The sequence below is a fragment of the Sclerotinia sclerotiorum genome, genomic scaffold, assembly GCF_000146945.2.
Source record: "Sclerotinia sclerotiorum 1980 UF-70 scaffold_14 genomic scaffold, whole genome shotgun sequence".
NCBI lineage: Eukaryota > Fungi > Ascomycota > Leotiomycetes > Helotiales > Sclerotiniaceae > Sclerotinia > Sclerotinia sclerotiorum.
The window spans coordinates 495,412-520,545 of record NW_001820822.1 but is presented as its reverse complement, the minus strand read 5'-3'; the positions used below and the strand labels follow the sequence as shown (position 1 = coordinate 520,545).

Here is a 25,134-nt window from a genome sequence, read left to right as displayed (position 1 = left end):
GGAGGAAGCAGGGGTTTCCGTCACATCCACATTCCCCTCATCCGCCTCATCCCCTTCTCCCAATCCATCAACATCAAAATCCAACACTCTATATCAACCCCCCCCCCCCTTCCCCATTCCCCCACCCCCATCCATCCATGCATCCATCAATCAATCTGAAACTTAAAGAAAAAAGAAAAAGAATTCTATAATCACTCTATACACATCTACAGCTCAGATATGAAATTACCCCAATCTGAAAACACTATACTCCAATTTCAACACAAAAATATAATACCCAAAAGATCGCTAGACTTTAATAATAGTACTAGTGAAGATATCTATCTATTTATATACACTTTATTTACTATATATATAACCATAAACAAAAGAGTGACTCTGAACCTTAATCCCAGCATGAGGAATTGAAAATTCTATCCTAGAATGAAATAATCGATGGATAAAAATACGCATCTCTCTCTATATATAAATATAATGAACCATCAAACCCAGAAAAATCCCAAACAAAAAACCGAAACACCATCCCATCATCCAAGTAGAAAAATAAACACAATAAAATTATGCACAGCCAACAACCTGCAAGCGCAATCCCAATCCCGATCCTATCCTAAACCCGATCCTGATCCAAAAAATCAAACCAAACCCAAAGAAACCTTAAACCCATTAAGTTCCAAACCCCCCAAACTCTCCTCAATCGGCATCAACAAATCCATCAAGACATCTCCAAAAACATGTTTCGATTCTTTGACCTCCTTGTCCGGATGGGAATTACACAAGAGGACGACTTCACATCCATTTTTGATATCGAAGTTTTGGTAACTGTCATAGATGCTAATGAATGAATGACCCGTGTATGGTGCTTCGGGGAGTGGATAGAGATTATGATAAATAGCTTCTTTAATCAACATTCCTAAAACCATGGCGTCGCATTGTTTGTTATGTTGAGGGATTTGATCTATGGGTAGATGTGTAGGACGACCTCGACAGACGAGGGTGGAGGTTTGATAGGTTTCTATTGTGTCTCTGAGAGCGGAGATTGCTTCATCGAGAGCTCTGATTCGGTCTTGCTCGATATTATCTGGATAATGATTAGCTCAAAAGTTATGTCACTCGAAATCAAGTTTACCTACCTATTACGGTAGTAGGGACAGGAATATCCCAAGCAGAATCGGAAATCATTTCCGACAAACTCTGCGTGCTCTCTTGTTGAAATATCCTCGTCATAGCCGTAAAATCCCGACTCTTTTCAAAAACCCAAGAGATACAAAGCCACTGAAGACAAACCTCCGTCCCATCCTCCGCCATCGAAGAGGGAAACCTCTTTTTCGCATGGGAAATCCACATATCGGAATATATCTGCACAGCTTCATGTAGCCTATACTTATCCACCAAAATAGCCAGATGCGTAAGTAAACCGAGTTTAACCTTTCGCGGTACATCTTTATGATGACAATGAACGATATCCACCAGTATCCTCATAGCTTCTGGATCATCATCCGGTAATGGAACTTCAACTTTTCCATGCGCTTTCATAGCATATCCATCCTTAAAATTACTCCATTGAAGCATGGCCTTAAAAACCGGCGAGACGAGAACCATATGTTTCGACGAAACCAACATATGTATTTCCTTCAATTCCATCGGTTTCTTCTCCTTCTCCTTCTCCACATCTGCATTATAAGAATCTTCCTCTACCGTTTCCAAAACCTCCGCCACCTCCCCATCCGTCCCCCTCTCCATCCCAATCCCCGAATCATCAATCGGTACCACCGCCAGCGCCTCAATCTTCCTCTTACTACACTTCCTCCGCTCATTCAATATCAATAACAAATCACCATCCGGATCGATCGTAACTCGTTCCGCCATCTTCCTTCTTATCATCGCTTTCGCACACGATTTATGTTCTAGTCTTAATTGATTCTCATCATCTTCCCCTCCCTGATCTATCGTATCGACTGTATCCACCGCATCATATTCTTCGAAAATATCTTCTTGCACCGATGAAGGTTCATGAATATATTTAACGCGTTTATTGCGATGATGAGCTTGATGTGAAGATGAAGATTTCTGGCCCTCGGGAAATTGTTGCGGGAATAGCGCGCGGAGAAATCTGGGTTGGAATGTATTGGTCATTGATACTCGTGTATGTTAGATTGGAGTGTTTATTGATTGAAAGGAAATTGGAAAACGTACCGTTCGCTATGCATTGGTGTGTGGGATAGTGTGTATTGAATGGTATGCATACCTTTTTTTGTTTGTTTACTTTGGAGAAGATTTGATGGATCGTCTTGTTGAGGAGTGAGGGTTGGGTTAGCCTTGTAAGGTGGGGTTCAGGGATCACTTGGGATGAGTTAGGGATGAGCTTTGTAGAATTATAGAAGCTTTTAAACTACACTCTCTACGGGAAAGGTAAACTTTCTGTATTCCGCAGAACAAGTAATCGGTAGACGATGAAACTCAAGTTTTTGGAATCTTATATCGAGGATTTTCACATCAAAAATGGTGGTTTATAAACAAAATATTGTCACTGATCCCACATTTTGAAGCTCGTACCATCGAAACATCCGAAAGACTTTTTGCTTTGTGAAGCTAATTTGACCGGGCAACCGGGCAAAAGTATTGTAAATTTAGCGGATGAATTAATATACAAATGGAGTAGAAAGAAGCTTTTTGCATAAGATTTTATGGTTTACCTATTTAAAGACTCGATCCTATAAACATGTCAAAGATACACGCTTCTAAAATTGGGTGCTTATGGAAGAGCAGTATTTCACTGATCTCAATTTCGGAATTGTGTTCCGACCACAATCACGCCGGCTGAGACAGCCAAGTTAGCCAAGATATTAAGTAGAAGCTTATTTCTTCATCATGTATTTGATATGCAGAGAATATATCTAATAGATATTCCCTTAACCACAAATCCCACCAACCTGGGCATCATGCAAAATCACAAAACATATCTAAACGTAGGCCCATCATTCTCATCTCCAACACCGGCACCAATCTGCTCTCCCGTCTTTGGATTTTCACCCACCACAATCCCATTAGCATCTCTTCTACCCACCTCACCATACTTCTGATCCAATCTCTTGTTTTCCCAGTTCAAGAGCGTTCTCAAGGTAAAGGCCAAAATTCCATTGAAAATCATAAATGCAGTGCAAACCCACATTCCCTTGCGATAGTATGGAGCATCTCCAGTAGGGTACATCCTCGTACCAAGAAGAGGACCACATTGACCAACAATATTGAGAATTGCAATACCAGCACCACGTTTCGTGTCTGAGCCTTGATTATTTAGGACCCAGGGAAGGATATTAGCAATAGCGGGGAAGATACCTGCCGCAGCGAGGCAAACCCCAGTGTACCGAGGACCAACCGAGGAGGTGGTGGCCTGTGAGCGTACGTCAGCATGAACTTTATTAGATAAGATATTTGAAATGGTGATACTTACTAGTAAAATATACCCAACGGCACCAATAACGGACAGGCACATGAGCACGTAACCACGTTGTTGAGTGCGATCAGCAATATAAGCCGAAATGATGACGACGAGGAACGCGAGGAAATATGGTGGAGCGGATAAACCTTGAGCATTGATGGAGGAAAAGCCCATCTCGTTGAGAATGGTGGGGAGGAAGACGGGGAGGGAGCTGAACGAGACATTGCATGAGAAATACATGAATGCTGTGAGATAATTCTGATTATGTTGTTAGACTTTAAACCTTCCAAGAGAGCGACGTAAGATGAAACGTACTTTGGGATCCACAAGAGCTGCAGCAATATCAGCCCATTTAACACCTCCAACACGTTCTTCCTCCGCGCCTACTTGTCGCACACCTCGTGCTCTGGCGACGGCCTTCTCTTCTTCATTCAAAAAGCGTGCTTTCTCAGGACTATCGGGCAAGACGAAGAATGTCAAAATTCCGGTAGCCACACATGGTAGACCCTCAACCAGAAATAGCAAACGCCAATTGGCAATCGCAGCATGTCCACTGGTGATACCATATGCCAATGCACCCGCAAAGCAAGTTGCCAATGGTGCAGCACTTAAAAAAATTCCAATACGTATGCCGATTTCGTGGCGCAGGTAGAAGAAGGATAAGAGGTACGGAATACCGGGTCCATAACCCGCTTCGAAGAATCCAAGGAAAAATCTAGCTGCCATCATACCAGACCATGATTGTGCAGCTGATTGAAGAGTGGCGACCGTACCTGCGACATCGAAAGGTTAGTGGTTGTATAATTAAGAATGTCTCCGAAAGATTGAATAACTAGAGTGACAGGATGTACAGAATGCTGATCATGAGTGTTCAAACACTAATGAAAATCAAAAAATGAAATGAAATAACTTACCCCACCCAACCACACAAAAGCAAGCCCATACGTGTGGAGGAAGAACCTTCCACATCAAAGCAAACCATTCGAATACAATGTATGAAATGTAAAAGATTGTCAATAGCCATTCGTACTCTGGGCTAGAAATATCCAGATCTTTCGTCATCCCAGCAGTTTTAGCATTGCTATTGTAGTGTTAGAAATACTGTAGCGCTCCTATTCTCAATTTTTGACATACCCAATATTTGACCGATCAAGATATGATAAAAGATCTGTTAAAAAAGTCGATTAATCTCTGCAAATGGAATCCGTGGCATGTTGCTTACACAATAGCATCACCAGTGGAATAAGCCTTTTGTCCAACTTTCGCACCACCCTCTTCTCGATCTCGGGGTCTATGTAGAACCCATTGTGAGCCGAAGGGGCTTCACGAGCCGCTTCGAGTTGAGTAACTTCTGGCTTTTCAGACTGGACCAATAATGATTTGCAGTCGTATGAGGAGAGTTGAGATGTTCAAAAGATGAAAATGGGTTTGCCTTGAAAAAGAACAGACAGATCATATGCTGGTGTTACCTCTTCGGGACTCGCTACGCCAATAGTAGGTAGTATTTGGTCAGCGCGCACGAATTTTCCGCGCAATTAAAAGTCAGGTCGGTCTTACGGAGTACAACACGTTGTAAGATGAGGGGTAAAAAAGACATGTAGGTACTCGAGTACTCCATCTTCGTTTTATCCATATGTACGGGAAAATATTTAAACGTTTGCAACGTCACATTGATACATTGACGGGAACCCCCATAGGCGATTTATTTCCATGTTGAGCGGCAAACATGGGGTTCTTGGCATGGGCCCCCCGCATTCGTGGGGACTCCACGCTTTTCATTCGTGGGAAATGCCAGTCCCTGTAGAAAAATATATGGTTATCCGGTATAGAACGAATTCCGCACAACTTCATTCGATGAATATGAACGAGTTCCACACACTTGGGTCAGCCTCATTGTCACTCTACTCCGTAGACGGTAAGAAACCATACAACTGTCAGCGTTGCATTGTTTTCCCGTTACGCACGAACGAACCAACAAATCAAATCGATACCGGCGCATGATATCCGTGGGTCCTGAGATTTTGCAGCTAGGGGAAGCATGAAGGAAAGTGCAGTGTTCAAGATGTATCCTCGTCAAAGATTTGATTATCATTAGGTGACATTCCGTAGAATATTCGAATTTGCACCACCAAGTATAAATTACAGCACGGTTATGTCTCCGGAAAAGTATACTGTACTTGTCTTCCATCGGCTATATATGTGCATGCTACGCTACGTAAGTACATACTCGTAACAAACTTGGTAGAAAGATCCAAGTATAACAATAATAGTCCAAATCATCATTTCGTGGAGCTTAAAAGCTGAAAGCTTTCTTCCTTCGTTTCCACTCCTACCCTCTCACACTTGGTTTTTCCGCTGCAATCAAGCAAGCTTCATTGGATCGCATAAACATCGGATAATGTGGCGTTTACAAATGTTTTTGTGTTTCGCCCCGAAAGAAATTGCAACCATTACTAACAAAATCGAAATTGAAGTACTCAGTGCTCAGTACAAGAATTGAAAAGAGACAAAAAAAAAAGAGAGAGAGAAAAAGAGAAAACCCCGCGTGGAGCCTTTTGGAATTTTTGATGGCGGCGGATGGAGTACGGGTACATACATAATGTAAGGGACGCGGAACGGAACTGGATCTTTTTATTTCTTGGCAGAAACGTTTTATTGGAGCGATGCCAAGAGTCAAAATGCTCAGAGTTCTACTCAAGTAGCTTACATGTTATTCTCCTCTTGGCAGCCGTAAAATCCAACAATGAAGATATACTTATCCTCGAAACCAGCGGTAAGAGATCGGAAGAGGGTCAAAGCAAAAGATGGAAAAGGACTTCCTGCCAATCAAAATCCCATGCTGATGGGTAAGCAATACTGTACTCGAGACTCGGCTCCGCACTCTAGAATAATTCCTCAATGTAACGCTGGAGATCCGACTGAGCCGTGATCTGCTGCAAGAAGATTTGGTTTATCCTGGCAAGATCTTAGCATATTCAATCTTGGAATTAAATGACGTTCTAATATTCAGATATCATTAATGGTAGCGACACAGCAAAGAGGGGAAAAAGGTTGCGAGAGTGGATAAGGGGTAATGAAACATAAATAGATTTGATAGACTCAGTACTAGGACAGGCCTTCTTCCTCTGGCGACAGGAACCCCTCGAAATTCTTAATCGGACTTTCTTTAATGTCAAGTTGTAATAAAACTTGTGAGGTTGAGGTGGTCGAATTGATACGTGAGCAAAAATGTGTGTGTACGTACGGCAGGCATATCGATAGTGTTTTGGAATGATCTGCGCATGTGGTGAAAAGGGTTTTCAAGACTTGTGCTATTTTTAACCCCCCTATTTTTTGTGACGACAAGACGTTCAATATTTTTCTCCTGATCTAATCATCACATCAAAAGTCTCAGCCACAACCTCTCATATTCTGTAGGAAATACATACTATGCACGTTGGTTGTAAAGGTTTGTTTGACCTTTGGATTCTTTGATCTCAATCGTGGCCGAGTGTCTTGTGTCTTAGGAAAAAAAAGAGCAACCTTTTCAAAACATAACAAGCGCAAGCAAGACACAGCCACTCATATAGATGGTGCTCACTAACCATAATAATAACCTTCTTCTTTACCACACTCTGTACTTTGCGGCTTAGTAGTGTTTCCAGCATATGAAATTCGTCAATCTAGGTATCCGTAAATATCCTTGGCCGGCCTTGGACCTTTAATGGGCTTCTTCTTGGCTTCTTGACCGGGACTCTTTTGAGAGAGGATTTGGGAGGATTGTGGTTAATCAGAAGTACTCTTCAGTGACCTTCACCAACCGGACAATTGTTAGATGGTCAATTTCAGCTAATACCAATCGATACAGATGTTGCAAGATTTGTTTCATTTACGAGATTTTGATGTTGTTTTATTAGACACACCAATCTTAAGTAATTCACTCTAGATCCAGAGGTCTCTTACGGAGTATGGAATAGACGAATAGTCTTGTCCCTAATACGAGAATTAAAAACGTCACGGAGAGAGGAAAGAAGAAATAATCGGAACGGAATTAAATGTTTCAAAAAGACCGATATCAAAGACTGAGTTGATGTTGACGGTTGATGGTTGATGGCTGATGGGTTGTTCCTTCGGCAGTGCAAGCTTGGTAGATCCTTGGCATAACATCATCCATCACCGATTTCACACCTTGCATTGCATGTGAAATGCTGCCCTATCATTTTTTGATGGCTCTACCAACAACGTACTGTATTACTGTATTACTGTATTACTGTATTACTGTATTACTGTATTACATAGTACCTACCTACCTCCTCTGTACTTTACCAAGAATCAATTTTAGCCACAGCAAAAGATTACATACTGAACTGATGACAAGAGAAAACTCCGGCAAGGTATCTTTTTTAGCTCAAAGCCTCAGAGCCTTAGAAAGAATCAGCTGCAAAAATTGTCTTTCTTCAGCACTAGTGCTTTAACTTATACCTTCCACCATTCTAATCATTTTGTCTACGTATCAACCTATGACCGCAGCTTCGGTACTCACGGAAGCAGTTCTCTTAAATAGATACGTACGTACTTAGTTACGCATACAAAAGGACCCTGAAATTGAAACAAGCACAAAACCTTTTTCAACAATATTCACCACGTTCATTTCTCGCCTCAACTTGTTTGTCCATTTGCACCGCCGAAAAATTCCGTTTGTTTCTTGCGCCCTTCTCTCTACCTCAATTTTAATATCAAAGAAATTCGCAGCTGGCATATACTATACCCAACAGTCCTTTATATGATATGAATTGGGTGAATCTTTAACAGGGAATCGATTCAATTAAATACAATCTCGGGAAGGATATCTTACGGACATTAACTTCATCTATCACATCCCGATCCATTCTTCAAACTTCATTCCCGCTGTCCCTCCTCCGTTCTTGTTATCCACTTTACGAAGAGGAGAGAGAATCCACATCATCGCTGCTGCCGCGTAATCTTCCTTTCCCATTCGAAAAAGGGTCTGAACGACTCATCTCAAACCAAATCATCCCCGTCCACGCTGCACATCGAACCAAATTACGCACAATCCTCATTCCCCACCTTCCGAAAGTGCACAAATTCACACATCCACCCAACTAAAACCTTTCAAGGGGATTATTTCTGGTACCCCATCAAAATATTAAAAATTGATAGCCTGCAAGCAAGCAGAATTATACAGAGTACGGAATATACACGGGTCTCCACTTTCGCAGATCCTCCCTATTCGATTTTTATTCAAGAGTAAAGGAGGACGTCTCACAACATGACGTTACGGAGTAAGTCATCTTTCATTTCCAATCCTTTACCTCACAACTTGAAGTCTTCTTCAAAAAATACTCCTCCTCCAAAACTTTGCGATTTCTTGCCCGAGGAACCAGAGAAGGAGCTAGAAGCAAAAGCAAAAGCAGAAGCTATTGCGGAAGTACCTGAACTAGAAGAATTCAAGATGAGCTCTAGTCCCAAAAAAAGGTCGAGATCCGTCTCCCGCTTGCACCGCATTTCGGCATATCTTCCAAATCTTTTTGTAGACACAGATTCTAAATCCACCAAAGAAAAGATTCCACCCGTACCTCAGGTTCCCAACATTCCTATTCGACCACCACCGTCTCCTGCAGCTTCCGCAGATATCCCGCCCGTCCCCGCGATCCCTCCTACACCCAATAGTGCCCCTCCTGCGCCAGCAGCATCACCGACTCAACAAACACCTAATAAATTACAAAAGGAACAACCTCGTAGCACCCCGTCGCCATCCAATGCATCTGCATCAGCATCGCCAGATGCAGCAGAACCGCCTGCCAATCAAGTCCCAGAACGAAGAGGCAGGCACGGTTCGATTTCGAAGGTGAACTCCCTTGCACCTCCATCTTCCTTTTCGGCAGTTGGTGGCAATGGAAATAGATCAGTTTCGTCTCCTATATCTGGTCGCCCAGCTTCATTCATTTCCGATGGCGAGAATAGCGCAAAGGTAACCAAGCGGAGGAGTTTCTTCCCTGGAAAGACAAAGTCGAGGCATTCATCATCACATTCCGGGACGGATGGGAGATCGCCTGCTTGGGTTATCGCGGGAGATCAAAAAATCGATTACAATATTTCACTTGTTACCAGTGGTGAGAAGGTAGTGATCCTCTCGGTAGACCCCTCAAAGAAACATTGTAGCTAACAGATTATAGGTACCAGAATTATGGGAGGAATATTGCGATACATTTGTACACGTTTTTCCAGAATCATTCAGTCATGGACCATCTTTCAAAGTTCCTTCCTTGATCTTATCATCATCTGGACCTCTTCACGAACTTTTAACCAACAGTATTGCCAAGTGCAGGTCGACGAGTCTCGGCTCTACCGGTAGACAAAGTCCAGACGCATCAACCGGTACACCTCCGGAAACTCCTGTTGATGGACCAGCTGCATCTGAGGCATCTTCGGATTACATGAATCCATTACCCGAAGACAATGGAGAAGTTCATCTCTACTTCCCAACAGAACTGTCGACGGATGATCCTACTAAATTTTCTCCCGAGGATATTCAAAACCTGGCCGATGTTCGAAATTTCTTTGCATTTATGACGGGCCAACCACTTGTTGCAACCAAGGCTTGTCCTAGCATCTACCATATATTCTTGGCCATTTCCTCAATTCTACAAAAATTCGAGTTTACAAACTTTGATGGATCAACTTATGGGGAGGCCGCAGCAGCTAGCTTTGCATTCTTCCTGGACGACTATCGTTTAGCTGATGTTAGACAAAGTCGAGAGAAGAACATTGAGGCGCTTGTGTTAGGAGAGCGCATGAGATCTACAGAGTTATATCACGAGGCATTCGTACACGCGGCTGGTAAATGGCACTCAATCAAGGATCTTAAATCAAACCTTTTCGATGAAATTTCAACCAACACACGCGATCGACTGGAACGAGCATCCTTGGAACTTTCTCAGCGACAGCAGCGTGCCGAGGAACGTTTGGCGGATTTTGAGTACCCTGCTCTGTTTTCTGGTGCGGCAGCATCAAAGACTAGCGCGGAATCTAAAATTGCTCGGTTCCAAAATTGGAAGGGGAATTATCTTGGCATGAGGAGACACATGTTATCATACTACAAAATTGTGCATGGTCAATGGCCCCCAAAGCAAAAGACGAAGAATCAATCTGTTGAAGGAGGTCTTAGTCGTCAAGTACTCAAGCAGCTTTATACAGATATGTGTAATCTTTACGACTTTTTGGCTGATCGCGATGCCATCACAACTCGATCCATGGACTCGGATGACCAGGATGCGGCGCATGCGAATCCAGTTCATTTAGCGGCGCGCAAAGTGTTGGCTGAATTTGATAGATCTTCACCACCAGTTCTACCACCCATCCCATTTGATGTACCTAAAATCCCAACTATGGCATCTATCGAGCCTGGCTACCCTCTCTTGTCGCCTAAAGATCAACATAAAGCATCAACCCGGAAACTTAAGGAATATGAACTACTCCTCATCTTGGCTAAAAGTCATAACCTTGATGCTGACAATAAAACTCCATTTTTGGAGATGTACAAAGCGTTCGAGGAAAAAGAATCGAAGGGCAAGAACGTTCAAGAATTGGCTGATCAAAGATATGGACATTGGTTGTTCCTCTATGCAGTCATCCAATCACTTCCCATGCTTGTAGTAGATGTAGACAATTTACGATACACCGAAGGGGTGGATTATTTCTTATGTCAACCGCCACTGGGTAACTTACCTTGGATGGAAGATGCATCTGGAGTGAAAATGGCATGGTATGGAGTTCAAGGCGGTCACGGAGTAGTCAGTTTACCTAGTGACGTCGTCAACTATGGTACGGAAGGTGTCTATCGAAGATCACATTGTTGGACTGTCGCTCAGAAATGGATCAACAATGCCGAAGCGAATGACCTCTCCCAGCCATTTTCATCAGAGGACCAAGACGAAGGTCCACTGTCACCGTTGGCGCCGCCTCCTGGATTTGGTGGAAGTTCGGGCCGACCAAATAGTCGAGATCGTGATAATTCTTCTCGAAGATCCAGTGTTGCGAGTAATGGTATGCTTGGAGTTGATAATCGTAGCAACAGCAGACAATCCCAGAGGAACAGCGTCATGTTGGGCTTGGAAATGTTACCAATTCCAGGTAACATGGAAGCTGGTTTCAGATCCGACTCAGCAGGTGGACGTGAATCACCGGTCAGCGTCATGGGAAGAAGAGGCGCATCTCCATATGGTCGCAACAGTGTGGCCAGCCGAAACAGCGTCATCAGTCTCCATCCGGATGGTCGACCCGCATCTTCAGCTGGAAGAAAGGAATCGACTTTCGATGATATTCTTGGTACATCAGGTTTGGGACAGAAAGACAAGGGAAAGAAAAGTTGATGAGAATGGATTGAGGATTATTTTTTCATGTTCACATGAGGGATGGAGTTCGAAAATTATAATAAAGTTAAAGGCATATAAGTGTTTATGCTAGGGCTGGTTAATTTAGGATACCAAAAAGTTGAATGATAGGTATGCAGTATAGCGGCCAAGCGAGCATATCCTGGAGGGACATTTAATGGCGTTTTGAACTTTTCTTCGTCATATCAGTGGGGCACGCATGGGACGGGAAGGGAGGTAGGGGTTAGATGACCAGTGGTTGGTCATGTTTTAGTTAATTTGCTGTCGTCTAGTGCAGTTGCAGGATGAATGTAATTTAGAGATATTGAGCCGAGTTAGCTGTGAGGCTGTGAAGAGAGGAAGAAGCCATGGGAAGATAATAATGTAGCTACCATGTTTGAAGCAGAAGCAGTACAGTGCATCCACTGGCGGTCTGGCCGAAGGCAAAATGTCAAGCATTCATTTCATGTATGGAATAGCATGGGAGAGATAATGTTACATCCTCCCGTTACATTTCCTGCCGCCTCACTTATCCATATGAGAGGTTTAATTTAATCAAACCATTTTCCCTAATTTTTCCACGCACCTGATGGGATATTTCTTGATTTTTTTTGTATGTATGTTTTTTTGTGTTGTTATTTTTATATATGACTAGGTAGTATTGCAAGCTAGCTAGCTAGCTATATAACAGCAAGTCAGCCAGTGTATAGGTAGCAAGTAAAAAGATGACATGTCTAGGCTATCTACTAGGCTACCAGACAGGTAGAAGTAGCAAGTCTTCGGAGGTAGGTTATACAATGTAAATGTAAATGCAAACATGTAATGTAATATAATATAATATAATGTAGGTAATTTATATAAAGTAATATTAGAGATAAAGATTTTTTATAAAACAAAATTAAATTATAATAAAGTAAGACTTATAATAAGAATATAATATTAATATCAATATTATCTATAAAAAAAATTTAAAAAAAAAAAAGAAAAAGCTCAATTATATTTTAAAACTTATGTTACGAGGTTTGCCGTCTAGATCACGTGGAAGTGCTCTAGGCTCTCGAGGTGGTTTATAACTAGGCGTCAAGCAGGGACTTAAGTAATGACAATTATGATATGCAATTCGTAACTAACAGTAGAGTATACTAAATGATTGATCTTGAGCACGAAGCTCTATACAAAGGAAATCCATCTTGATTATATAGACCTTCGTATTATACATCCCATCGCCTCCCATCATGTCCCACTGCCTGTAGTTGAGTGATTCTAGGTGGGACAATATTAGATCATGTGACCATAAGCTTAGTCACCTGAGTAGCTGTTAGGATTGATCGTAACAACTTATTGATGTATTTAGATTTTTTTTGAAGATTTTTTTTATTCTTTTTAATTGTTTGTTAAACTCAGAAATATTCAAAAATAAAATAATTGAATTAAATTAAATCAAATTAAATATAAAAAAAATCTTTTTCTTTAATTGATTTACATATTTTAAATTAGATATTATTTGATTTTTTTTTAAATAAAAAAAATATTAAAAAATATAATTATGAGATTATAATAAAGAGAGCTAAGTTTTAAAGGGAATTGAATAAATTATATTATTAAACTTCTATCACGGCTTCAACCTATTCTAATTAACCTACATAAACACATAGTTTTTTTTAACCCTATATAATCTACACTCCTCCTAACACCTTCTTTCCTTTCCTCCTTTACAGAATATCATCATATTACTCGAGCACCTACGTAGAGATCTATCTGTCATGTCATTGTGATAACTTTAAATAATTATAAAATTGTATATCCCCTAACACTGTGGCGTATAGTATGCATGCAAAATGAATGAATGGATGAAATGCAGTAGATGAGATGGGATGGGATGATAAAATCGTAAGATTTTTCCAGACGGGGCTTACTTGGCGTGCGTGGCGGATGGGAATCATGGAATCATGGAAGGCGAGGATAAAGTAGCCGGCTTGTTGCGAGTACGTTTACGCGAGGGGTAGGGGTGTTTGGTTGGTTGGTTGCTTGGCTGGTTGATTGGTTGGTTGGTCGGTGGTTTTTACGCACTAATTTGTTGAGTGTGTGGTTTTTGCGGGGGGTTAGTTTGGGAACTAAGGGATCTGGTTGGATTGTGTTGCGGGTGGTTTTTTAAGCTTATTTTTTTGGTGTTTTTATTTTATTGGAGCTGCGGCTTAGGATTGTGGTGTTAGGATTGTGGTGTTGGAATTGTGGTGGTTGTTGGATTGCGGTGTGGATGTCTTTTTGTTGGGAGTTTGGTATCCCCTATACTGTACTTATTTACTTACTTGTTGGCCATGGTTACAATTGCAACGGGCGGTTATGCTAGTTTTCCCATGTTTGGAGTTTTCAATATTGGAGATATTCATTAGATGGACTGATTAGGTTTTATTTATTTTTCTGGTCGTGCAAAAAGACGAGATTTACCGTACGGACTAAGCGAATTTGTAGTAATGGGTTCTTTTTTTTTTTGCGATGGTCGATGGGATGTTTCGGAGGAAGATGATATTGAAGGTTGATCGTTTGATACGCATGGGATTTACGTAACGGATTTTAATGTCGATGGTTGATTTATTGGGGATGGTTGATTTTCAGATTTTTGTTTATTTTTAGCTCGTAGACTTTGCAGTTCTTATTTTCTTATTTTCTTAATTTCTCGGTTTTCTCGGTTTTCTCCCCGTCTTGGGATGAGTAAGTTTTTTTGTTACATTTTACATTTATAGTTTACTCCCTAGTTACGGAAGTTATATTGCCTGGGATTGATTACTGAATGGTGTACAGATCCAAATCTGTCCTTTCAAACGTGCATTCAGAAAGGAAGCGTAATTGGTGGGTGTTAAAATAAGGTGGAACGGAAAGATAAAATGCCTATTTGGAGATGATCAAAAGATGCACCGTGTAGGAGAAAAACGTCAGCCTCTGACGTAGGTGGGAAACAAGCCAGTTTATACTCTTGAGCTCTTTTTAAGATGCGTAAGATGCATAGGCGAGAATCTTGGGTCAGTTGATTAATAGTGTTCGATCGTTCATGTTAGCAATCCGATCGAACGGACTAACGGATTGCTACCTATGAGGCGGAGGCTGCTTCTGTCAAGAATTAGTTACCACGTTAAGAAGAGCTTGGTAATGGGATTGGCTGACGGAGAAGAAAGGCTATAGGCCGAATCGTCTGAAGTTTATGAAATGATTGGATGATTTCATGTGGAAGATATGCAATAATATCAGTCTATTATACATATTTCCTGCATGAAGTAAACCCATTCCAGCATTGGCGATCCGGATTCAAAAGATTCTTCGAGGACAGAAGGTCTAGAACGGGCTCATGCAGCTCGTTTGACATGGGAGACTTAGTCGCATGTTTGACAGTTCAGCTGCAGAATTTCAAGCGTCGTTTTGGCGGGTCCCCATGGGGAAAAACATGGTAAATCATGGGGTTTGGGAATACGCTGCTGTAGATCTACGCTACCGTACCTGCCGTGGCGAGTACTCGGCGGATATTTTAAAATTGTCCGCTGCGTGATAATGCTGGTGTTATGATCTAGTTGTCAGGCCATTCTTGATACCTGTTCTTTTGGCTTGGTATATGCACTTTATCTCGCTTGTCTTCTGCATGTGTATTGCGTAGCATTCGATTTCGTACAGAATTGCATGTTGAGATTACGGTTCTTGTAGAATAGGAGAAAAAGAAAAGCTAGTTCGGTTTTGGTAGCAGTGGAGCTCCTTAATTTTGTAGATCTTTTCCTTCCTCGCTTTCAATAGTACAGTCTGAATATCATCAATTTTAAACTTTATGCTTTCCGTGACTCTCGGTGAGAGCTTATTTACTCCATTATGACCGAATTGGACAATATTGGCGAATGCCAAGTTAAGCATACTGGCTTGACTATCAATATCTTCACAGAAGTAGTTGGCTAAATCAAGAAATTGGAAGATATGCAAAGAATGTTATACGAAAACTGACATTGCAGATTACCATTGGAAAATAAGTGTCAACTTGAAATGGATGTGATCGACGTTCTCGGCGCTGCTGAGGGAGCCACATGTAACTCACTCATGTAGAGATGTAGTAGAACGGGCCCAAAAGGTCCAGTTGCCGTCTGTATCGGCAGCCACATCAGGAATCCACCTACGTATGGGGAAGTAATTCTGAAGTACCGCTGTCGTCGTATCTCCAAAATAGTCTAGCCACATCTCTCTTGAGAAGTATAAAAAGCACAGAGGTTCCCAAGTCAAACAACATCAATCCATCCATCAATCACTTCTCAATCACATCAACAAGCACTTCAGCTCAACAACACTCTCAGCTCTCAAGCTTCAAACACCAAACTCAAAACTTCAATCAAAATGCGTGCCTCATTCACCGCCATCGTCACTGGTCTCATGGCCTTCAACGTTGCCGCTCTTCCAGGTGTAAGTTCCTAGTCACACAACCTAGAATTCAACTCCAATATACTAACAACTCATTAGGGAACCCCATACACCTGGGGCAGCGGCGCTCCAGGCGGCACACCATCCTGCGCCGGCAGCAAATACACATGTAAAAGCAACTCGCTCCTCTCCGTGCTCACCTGCACCAACATCTTGAACGGCGTCGGCGTCAGCATTCCTATTATCCTCCTCAAGGAGCGCGACGTCGAAGCTAGAACCTCCAACCAAGATGGAGATTACTGCTGCACTTCCAATGGATTGCTCTCACTCAGCTGTCTCAATGTGGGCAATGGACTTACAATCACTGTGCCTATCATTGCATAGATGAAGGCTTTGGCATTTGATGGATTGGGGGATGCGAGAAGGTGATGGAAGAGGTTTGGAGGAATTGGTGGTTTGGTGATTGATGAGCTGGTGATATGATTGGTGTTTGTGGGTGTGCTTTCTTCTGCTCACAATATACGATGTTGAAGTGGATGAGGGGATGTGGCTTTGCATAGCAGTCCTTTTAAATGCAAATCTATTTAATATACTACCGTTTGAGTAACTTTACTTCATGATGTTTGTTATGCAACTGCTTCGTGAGACCTTGGGAATTCTGGGATTAGATACCGGCTATTTCAAAGAATCAACACTTTTAATTGATCAAGATAAACTATGTTCGAAGAGAGGTAACTTTGGACCTTTATTCAAAAACTTTGAGACACTAGCCCCAGTATCATAGTGGTTCTAAGAAGGTCGAATGTACGGTAGATTGGTTCTGGTGAATAAACCGCGACTGTGTGATATTGTGATGATTGCCCAGGAGCACAGCTTGCTCTACAGATCAGTAGCAAGGAATTAATGAGAGGCGATCACCGTCATCGCGAGATTTTAATGGGTTCCGTGAATTAATGGTTATGATCTATCGGGTGAATAAGAAATATAAGGCACTGGAAGTATTATGAGAAGAAATGTAATCGTGAGAAGTATTCACCGTTTGCTATTCTGTCGTTTGATGGGAATCTTCTACAGCTAGTTCCTGTCCTAGCTGCACAAAGTGCCAGTAATTATGCTAAGCCAGCATAATATAATAAAGTAGATCAGAATTATCAACTCACAAAGATAATCAATTAAACACTATGATTCAATTTATATCCTCGTTTCTCATGACCGTTGAGATACCACTGCTTCTACTAACGTGGTTTATCAGGACCCTGTACACTTTTACCTCAATTATTACCTTTCAACTTCAACACGCGATTTATCAATATTTAATTATACAAATTACTTCAAAAGAAGCTCGAATCAATTTAGCTATTGAGGCTATTCGTATATCTCAAAATTTGAGTATTCGGAAAGCTACAAAACTCTATAATATACCTTATACTACCCTTATTTTTAGAATGAATGGAATTCTGCTTTTTATTGAACGTCGACCAGCAAATCATAAAATGACAGAATTGGAGGAGAAATCGCTTCTTCAATATATGTTGGATATGGATGAAAGAGGGTTTAGTCCTCGAATAAGTGATATAGAAGATATGGCGAATTATATACTCGAAACGCGGGGTACGAAGAAGGTTGGAAAGCTCTGGGCTCATCGTTTTGTGAAACGATATACAGAATTAAAGACGCGTTTTAATTGCGTTTATGACTTTCAAAAAGCTCTCTGCAAAGATTCAGAGCTTATTGAAAGATGGTTTCGATTGGTATCGAATATGCAGACCAAATATGGTATTCTGGACTGCGATTTCTACAACTTCGATGAGACAGGCTTTATGATGGGACAAATATCATTATATATAGTAGTTACTAAAGCTGATTGATATGGAAAAAGCAAAGCTATACAATCAGGCAATCGAGAATGGGCTATAGCGATTATTTATGTTGATGAAGAAGGTCACAATATACCTCTGTTTTTGATAGTAAAAGGCGAATACCATCTTTCAAATTGGTATACCGAAGGTGATTTACCATACGATTGGCTTATTAAACCTACTATCAATAAATAGACAGATAATAAAACAGATCTTGAATGGATTAAGCACTTCAACAAACATACTGAAAGTAGGAAAATGAGTAAATATCGAATGCTAGTGCTTGATGGGCATGAAAGTTATAAATCGCCAGCATTTCAGGAATACTATAAGGAACACGATATTATATTATTTAGTTTATCACCTCATTCTTTGCATTTAACTCAACCATTCGATATCGATTGTTTTGGTCCTTTAAAGTATTCATATAGTCGACAAATCGAGAACTTTATCAAGGCGCATATCATTCATATTACCAAAACCGAGTTCTTTCAAGCCTTCAAAGCTGCATATATCGAAGCAATATCTATATCAAATGGTAAAGCTGGGTTCCGTAGAGCTGGGCTAATCCCATTTAATCCGGAAATTGTACTTTCAAAGCTAGATATTCGAATAAGAACTTTATCAAATAGATCAATATCAACCGATCCTGATATATGGCAATCTCAAACACCTCACAATCCAATTGAAGCTCTTTCTCAATCCACTTTAGTGAAAAGTCGTATTGCTCAACATCAAGGGAACTCACCTACTCCAATATTTAAAACAATTGCAGCTTTAACTAAGGGTACAGAGCTCTTAGCTCATGCGAATACGCTTTTAGCTGCTGAGGTTCATAGTCTCCGCAAAGCAAATGAAGCACTTAGTAAACGCCGGAGAGCTAGAAAAGCTTTAATACGAAAAGGAGGAGTACTTTCAGTAGAAGATGAACATAATATATTAGAACAAGAGAATGTAGAAGATCAGATACGACGCGATGAATTTACAAATGGTGATTCTTCAGCAAGGAGGCAAGCTACTATACGACGATGTAGCAAATGTGGTAGTGCTTTACATAATGCACGAACTTGTCAATTAGATCCAGCATTAGTTGGTCTTTGAATTGTATATAATTTAATTCTAATTTATAGTATTGTTATAATTTTATTTCAATGGAATGTGGGCAATTGAGGTAAAAGTGTACAGGGTCCTGATATGTACAGGGTCCTGATAAACCACGTTAGTGCTTCAAAAGGAAGGTACGTAAGGTTACAGCAAGCAGTGGCCAATCGCACCTCATTCATAAGCGGCACGTGCTTTCAACGTCTGATTTATCTGATGCTCCAAAAACAAACATTGCCTAACATAAAAGCTTACACATACTCCTGGGTTGCCTACCTTCTTTTTACCCTGGTCTCTTAGGTTTTATCGCTGATTAAACCAGTTTCTGATTGGCTTTGATGTTTCACTAGATGTTACTCAGTCTTGGTGACCTATTTTGAGAAATCGGAAAGCACTTACTCGAGCTCATTAAGGGCTTTTGTACAGCAACGTTTTAGAGCTTAGCAGAAAATAGGAGCGACTATCTCTTCGCCTTGTCCGCCGCGTTTTCCCTTATCATTTCGCTCGTCAGTTATCCTCTTCGCACCAGTTTCTCATGAATACCAACATCTATTCACATTCAAATCAACGCTAGCAAGCTACCTCAGACCAGAACGTTCCGCAACTCATGGGATAACGAGCTAATAGAGCTAAGGTCAATATTTAAAGCAATCAATGGTCGCTTATTCCCATTGCAGTTGGACCAATTTGCCCACTCACGCATTCGAAGTCGTTAGCTTCTTTTTAAAGAAAATCGTTGGCGTTCTCGATATTCTGTTCGGAGCAAAATGGACGGAGACACAATGGTATTGGATTCAGATGGAGACGTAGTACTTGTGCTGGATTTGAAGGAGCCTGTGTCTGAGGTCGTGGTTGATGCTGAATCAACTGATTCTCCAGAGCATGAAATGTCTGCTGACGCACCATCCGAGGATGTGATTGATACTACATCAGCTGACTCCCCATTCAAGCCTTCAACCGTTAGCACCTCTCCGACAACTGAGCCAAAGAAGATCCGCTTCGTGGTATCGTCTAGACATATGATGCTCGCCTCGCCTGTTTTCAAAGCCATGTTACGAGGAAGCTTTCAGGAAGGTCTCAAGTTAAAAGAAGCTGGTAAAGTTGAGATACCGCTCCCGGATGATGATTGTGCTGCGTGGAACATCTTACTCAATATAATCCATGGCCGGTACATGGCCATTCCACTCCAACTCAAATTACAAGTAATGACCCAAATTGCTGTCTTGGTCGACAAGTATAGAATGCATGAGGTTGTTTATCTATTTCTTCCAACTTGGAGGAAAGCAATGGACTACCCGCCCACTCGCTGGGAAGATATAATAAGTTGGATTTGTATATCATGGGTCTTCGAATTGCGAGAAGAGTTTCGGGAACTCACTAAGAAGGTGCAACTAGACTGCGACAAAACTTTTGAGTCTACGATTAAACTGTACAATTTAGACAACCTCCCCATTCCTCAGTTGATCATTGGCAGGTTCTCCTCCTTCAGTATATATTGAATATCTGCTGACAATAGTAAAGACAGAATCGACGCATCTCGCCGCGAAGCAATGGAAAATGCTTTTAATGTCCTTGAAAAAACGATCTCACAATACGAAAACCAAATTCCCAATTGCGATACTTGTAATATAGAATCCCGCCTTCTAGTCAATGGGCTGGAATCGCATAGAAGGTGGTGTGATATAATGGTTCATGGGAGTCTTGTAAGATCTGCTGAACTTGAAAACATCTACCCTATTCCGTCGGCTCCGCACGAATGGCTTTCTTTCTCTGATTTGCAATCAAGAATAAGCCGCCTCGATATTGTCACAGCATGTTACATATTACTGAGAAAAACCTGCTGGGACCATCAAGTTCACCAAACTCTGATTGCATCGATCAATTCCGCTGGAGACGAGTTGGTTGGGCTTCTTTTGGGACTCATTAAGGTTGACGAGATGAAGCCACAGTGCCCAACTCAATAGCACTGGGTGTGCATTGATGTATGTGATAAGTCTAGCTAATGGAAAACAATCAGGGTATCTTGCCACACAGATTACTGGGACTCGGTAGATATGTATCGCTGGACTCGTGGAATGAACATTTTTGGAAATGATTTCTGCAATATCTAGATCACTCAAACATGCTAGTGCTCGGAATCAGATTCGTATTTGAAATCTCACTGAAACTAGGTATATAGCAGGCTATATACGCTATTGAAGGTGTGCTTGCCGCGGGATCAGGGAGTATCAAAGTTGGTTACATGTATCATAACTAATGATAGGGAATAGATGATTCTGAGAATTCAGTTTCTTTACATGAATGCTGAAGAGATATTTCGGGATGTGATTATGAGTTTATGAGGGTTCTTTTACCTTTAGTTTGAGCTCCGGCGTAGACAAGGGGATGGGAATTTGCTGGAACATAACGCACAATAACAACACATCCAATGCGTCTCCTGCTCGAGGTTCAAAGATAACTGGGAAATACTAACACTTACTTATCACCCCCCCTTTACATTCATCCTGTCATTATTCTTTGCATCTGGCTTTATTCTCGTTTTGTTCTCGCTGGAATGCGTAGAAGTGACGAAAGGCATCCTCTATCATTTCTCACTTGACATATTGTCAATGCGGGCCCGTCGTTGAAGACAATAATATTAATCTGATAGTGCCCGGCAATGGCAGACACTGAATTTCCTAATTGAATTTGAGATCCTTGGTACACTAGCGGTAGCGCTATTAAGTGAGTGACCCCTTGTTCTGAATATTTTTCCGAAAAGGTCACAATGAAATAGCCGTGATCTTATACTCAGGTACATCAGATGTTGAGTCTGTCCTGGACCATTATAATCACAATATATGAGCACTACATTCCCGATGCATTATAAGATTGGCCTCATCCGACAATTATGTTATCCTCAAGCTCTGAAAGCTCCTCGCAAATTGAAATGTGCCTTCAGGCTCGCCATATCCCAGCCGAATGTCTTCTTATATATACGGATCATCCACCTTTTGAGTCCTGTTAAGGTAAGATAAACTTCTTGTTGTTGGTGGTTTCGGCGCCCTACGCAGCTGACTTTTACAGAATACACTTTATCTATGAGTTCGCTAAAAGCCCAATTCTTGTAGTCTTCTGGGCCCCGTGGAAGTGTGAATAGAGAATATTTGGAGAGAGTTTTCGTAAATAACTCGAAAACCTCCGCGTCACATGCATTTGCGTCTTCATATGTCATCGGGTCAACATGCGTGTACTCCTCGTCAGGTTCCTCTTCGTCGTCATATTTCATCTAGTGATTATGGGCTAAATCTGTCGAAGCACGATCTTCTGCTGACTAAACGAGTAGCATATCTTTAGCTAACTCGCATATAATTTCGTCTCCTTGAAACCATGATAATCTGGTGTCTAGGGATTTGAATAAACGCTCTAGAGCCGCGTGACGATATTCATCTACTTTTTCTACGGTCTATCAGTAAATAAAACGCTCCCATATCAATTATGTAGTCAAACTTATAACTGTTGTCGGGATTGGTAGTTCCAGCTGATTTCTGGCTTAGGTTTCATCCTCCGGGAGTGGAAGGGTAAGTCTTCCCATAGTCTTTAATTAACTCGAGATTCTCCTTGAAAGATCCCTCTAACATTGTCTTAAAAGGACTGGAGAAGCCAGCGAAATGCGCTTCGAAGATACTAGGACTCGGTAATCATAAGCCCAGATTGAACTTCGCTCGTGCAAAGTCGATTCTCCCGTTCGGGAGATTGGTGGTGTAATTGGGCTAAGCAGTAAAAATACATCCCCATCGGCAATATAGTTCGCCTCGGGAATCTCCGTCATCGTAGTCATGTCTTGCAAGTCCCAGAGGTGTATTCCAAGTGGATAGCGACTTCTAGTAAAAGAAGAGGAATCCTTTGAATCGTTTCCAACCTATCAAATAGTGGCACGAAGCTGTCAAACTATTGTGTCTCTTCTTCGAAGTGATGTCAAACACAGTCTGAATGTAGCAGTTCAATTCGAAGGTTTATTCAACGGTGTGGATTTCTCCTTTCAACGAAGAATGGTAAATGAATTTTGAATCAGAAAAGAAGAAGTGGAAAAGATTGAATTTCTAAGTTGAGGGGAAAGGAAATTCTTTAAGTACGAATGGGAGTAATAATACGCTAGTCTAGCGCGACATTCGACAGTTGGACTTGCAGAATTGAGATCTACTTGACTATCATATTATTTCATGTTTCAAGAACATGTATGGCTTAGGTGTTGAACTAGTTTGACGGAGAGAAACGGTAGATGATTTTTGCAGACTTATTAGAGACTAGAGACAAATCCCTGTAGCTTTGGCGAGTTATATGCAGCTATGAGGAGGGACTACTTTCTGATCGGCAAGGCAAAAAAGGTAATCGAAACTAACATACCAATATGCTTCTGATTGAGACCTTAAATGACCATGGACTCAAAAGGGAAGAGATAGGATTCAAGAATTGAAATAATAAATTGTGGATAAGATTAAAATAGTTGATTACTTTGTTGAGCTCAATTACGAAAAGCAAAGTGGTAAAATCACCACCTTTTGCTAGAAAATGACATATTAAAGCTTTATGAGCTATTATAGTAGACACTGGTGTAGAAAAAACATCAAGTTAGTCTAGTAGTCTTATGACTAGTGGCGAAACCGTTGAACTTCCTTCCCGATCTAGACTTCACTAGGCGTAGACTACCGAACCGCTTCAAAACTATCCTTCTTGAATGTCGATTAATCAATAATCACGTCATAGGCGCAAAAGTATCTGCTTAAAGAGTGTGAACTCAATCGTCAATGATAACTGCGAAGATATCAATAGTATAAATAGTTAGTGTAGATTCAAGCTCCTCGGTTTGTCATGCAGTGGTGTATTTGGACTTTGTACGTCGTAGTTTCCTAATTTAGTTATATAATCTCACATACGGTACTTTCCAAAAGATAGATAGTGTATTCTACATGTTTTAGTGATTTCATTTAGATAGTACTCTATGGAATGGGGTTCGTAGCTGCGTTCTACTTCGTCATCATTACGTCTTCGAATGATAGTATTGGCTTCTACATAGACGGAGAGGTATTCGTTCAGCTGGGCCCAAACACCGTTTGAACTTTAAGAGCTGTCAGATTCGAATTCACTCACATTTACTCCTTTCGACTTAAATCAAAGCTTCTTGGGGAAGCAGGAATTCATTGTTAATTGGGATTTTTCTGCACGTTCAACCTGGTCCCCAAGGAGGTTACGAAAGATGATGCTCAACCAAACATGAGAAAGTTCTTGCAACAAAATACCATAATTGAGTTGCAACCTTTATCCTTAACCATCATACTAACCTCTTCGAAGAGGTAACATGAGTCCCCAGATCTCTCGATCATTGGCACTTAAAATCTTGAAATAATATTCATTCAGAAGCACGAAGATTCAAGCTACGAAGTCTGACTCTTCAAAGTGTATGAGCTCGCTGGTGCTGTTTTGATTGAATTAGACTTGATAGGTAGGTTGCCACTATCCAAAAAAAAGCAAAGGTTCGTAAGTAGAGATAATGCCCAGACATCGGAGCCTGAGGTTTGATAGTATGGTGTCTTACTTTTATGCTTCATGCCTGGACCGGAACTAACAGGAGGCGGTCGGCAGATCATGAGTGCAGGAAATAATGAAATATTTATATCTTGCCAATGCTTTCAGGTCCTTGAAAACTATTCACATACGGGAATATTAGCATCATAAGAGATCTTGGCTTTTATGCGTTGCCGTTAAGCTTGTCTTGCCATTTTGTCTTCACGCCCGTTTTTTGTTGGGTGTCTGACATACTCTTGGAGGATATAGGAATTATTTAGATTGTACAAGAATGAGTATCAGAAAGTAAATCTTACATGACACCAACATGCAAGGAGAAGGGAAAACGAAAGGATGTGTGGATAAAACATATGTTGGTCTCTAGTAGAGGTGCCGTTTGCCTTGGAGTGGTCCTAAACTCAACATGTTA

General features: G+C 41.1%; 9 protein-coding genes across 9 annotated transcripts; 5 read left to right on the top strand and 4 right to left on the bottom strand.

The window, feature by feature from the left end:
* Positions 1-632: 632 nt before the first annotated feature.
* Positions 633-2,133, bottom strand: SS1G_09804 (hypothetical protein; the record flags this gene model as incomplete). Its single annotated transcript, XM_001589121.1, has 2 exons — positions 633-1,078; positions 1,131-2,133. The coding sequence occupies 2 exons, from the start codon at positions 2,131-2,133 to the stop codon at positions 633-635; spliced, it is 1,449 nt and encodes a 482-aa protein (XP_001589171.1).
* An 814-nt stretch (positions 2,134-2,947) lies between these two features.
* SS1G_09803 (hypothetical protein) lies at positions 2,948-5,479 on the bottom strand (the record flags this gene model as incomplete). Its single annotated transcript, XM_001589120.1, has 7 exons — positions 2,948-3,391; positions 3,452-3,697; positions 3,755-4,212; positions 4,354-4,520; positions 4,662-4,730; positions 4,889-4,922; positions 5,404-5,479. The coding sequence occupies 7 exons, from the start codon at positions 5,477-5,479 to the stop codon at positions 2,948-2,950; spliced, it is 1,494 nt and encodes a 497-aa protein (XP_001589170.1).
* Positions 5,480-6,182: 703 nt separating this feature from the next.
* SS1G_09802 (predicted protein) lies at positions 6,183-6,523 on the top strand (the record flags this gene model as incomplete). The annotated part of the gene is made up of 2 exons (XM_001589119.1): positions 6,183-6,285; positions 6,450-6,523. 2 exons carry the CDS (start codon positions 6,183-6,185, stop codon positions 6,521-6,523), a joined length of 177 nt encoding a protein of 58 aa, XP_001589169.1.
* Positions 6,524-8,708: 2,185 nt separating this feature from the next.
* Positions 8,709-11,811, top strand: SS1G_09801 (hypothetical protein; the record flags this gene model as incomplete). The annotated part of the gene is made up of 2 exons (XM_001589118.1): positions 8,709-9,560; positions 9,616-11,811. The coding sequence occupies 2 exons, from the start codon at positions 8,709-8,711 to the stop codon at positions 11,809-11,811; spliced, it is 3,048 nt and encodes a 1,015-aa protein (XP_001589168.1).
* Positions 11,812-14,020: 2,209 nt separating this feature from the next.
* Positions 14,021-15,172, bottom strand: SS1G_09800 (predicted protein; the record flags this gene model as incomplete). Its single annotated transcript, XM_001589117.1, has 2 exons — positions 14,021-14,102; positions 15,090-15,172. 2 exons carry the CDS (start codon positions 15,170-15,172, stop codon positions 14,021-14,023), a joined length of 165 nt encoding a protein of 54 aa, XP_001589167.1.
* Positions 15,173-16,176: 1,004 nt separating this feature from the next.
* On the top strand, positions 16,177-16,584 carry SS1G_09799 (predicted protein; the record flags this gene model as incomplete). Its single annotated transcript, XM_001589116.1, has 2 exons — positions 16,177-16,242; positions 16,300-16,584. 2 exons carry the CDS (start codon positions 16,177-16,179, stop codon positions 16,582-16,584), a joined length of 351 nt encoding a protein of 116 aa, XP_001589166.1.
* Positions 16,585-17,693: 1,109 nt separating this feature from the next.
* Positions 17,694-19,160, top strand: SS1G_09798 (hypothetical protein; the record flags this gene model as incomplete). The annotated part of the gene is made up of 3 exons (XM_001589115.1): positions 17,694-18,047; positions 18,255-18,597; positions 18,853-19,160. 3 exons carry the CDS (start codon positions 17,694-17,696, stop codon positions 19,158-19,160), a joined length of 1,005 nt encoding a protein of 334 aa, XP_001589165.1.
* Positions 19,161-19,942: 782 nt separating this feature from the next.
* On the top strand, positions 19,943-21,124 carry SS1G_09797 (hypothetical protein; the record flags this gene model as incomplete). The annotated part of the gene is made up of 3 exons (XM_001589114.1): positions 19,943-20,589; positions 20,686-20,783; positions 21,015-21,124. 3 exons carry the CDS (start codon positions 19,943-19,945, stop codon positions 21,122-21,124), a joined length of 855 nt encoding a protein of 284 aa, XP_001589164.1.
* Positions 21,125-22,059: 935 nt separating this feature from the next.
* SS1G_09796 (predicted protein) lies at positions 22,060-22,428 on the bottom strand (the record flags this gene model as incomplete). The annotated part of the gene is made up of 1 exon (XM_001589113.1): positions 22,060-22,428. One exon carries the CDS (start codon positions 22,426-22,428, stop codon positions 22,060-22,062), a length of 369 nt encoding a protein of 122 aa, XP_001589163.1.
* Between the last annotated feature and the right edge of the window lie 2,706 nt (positions 22,429-25,134).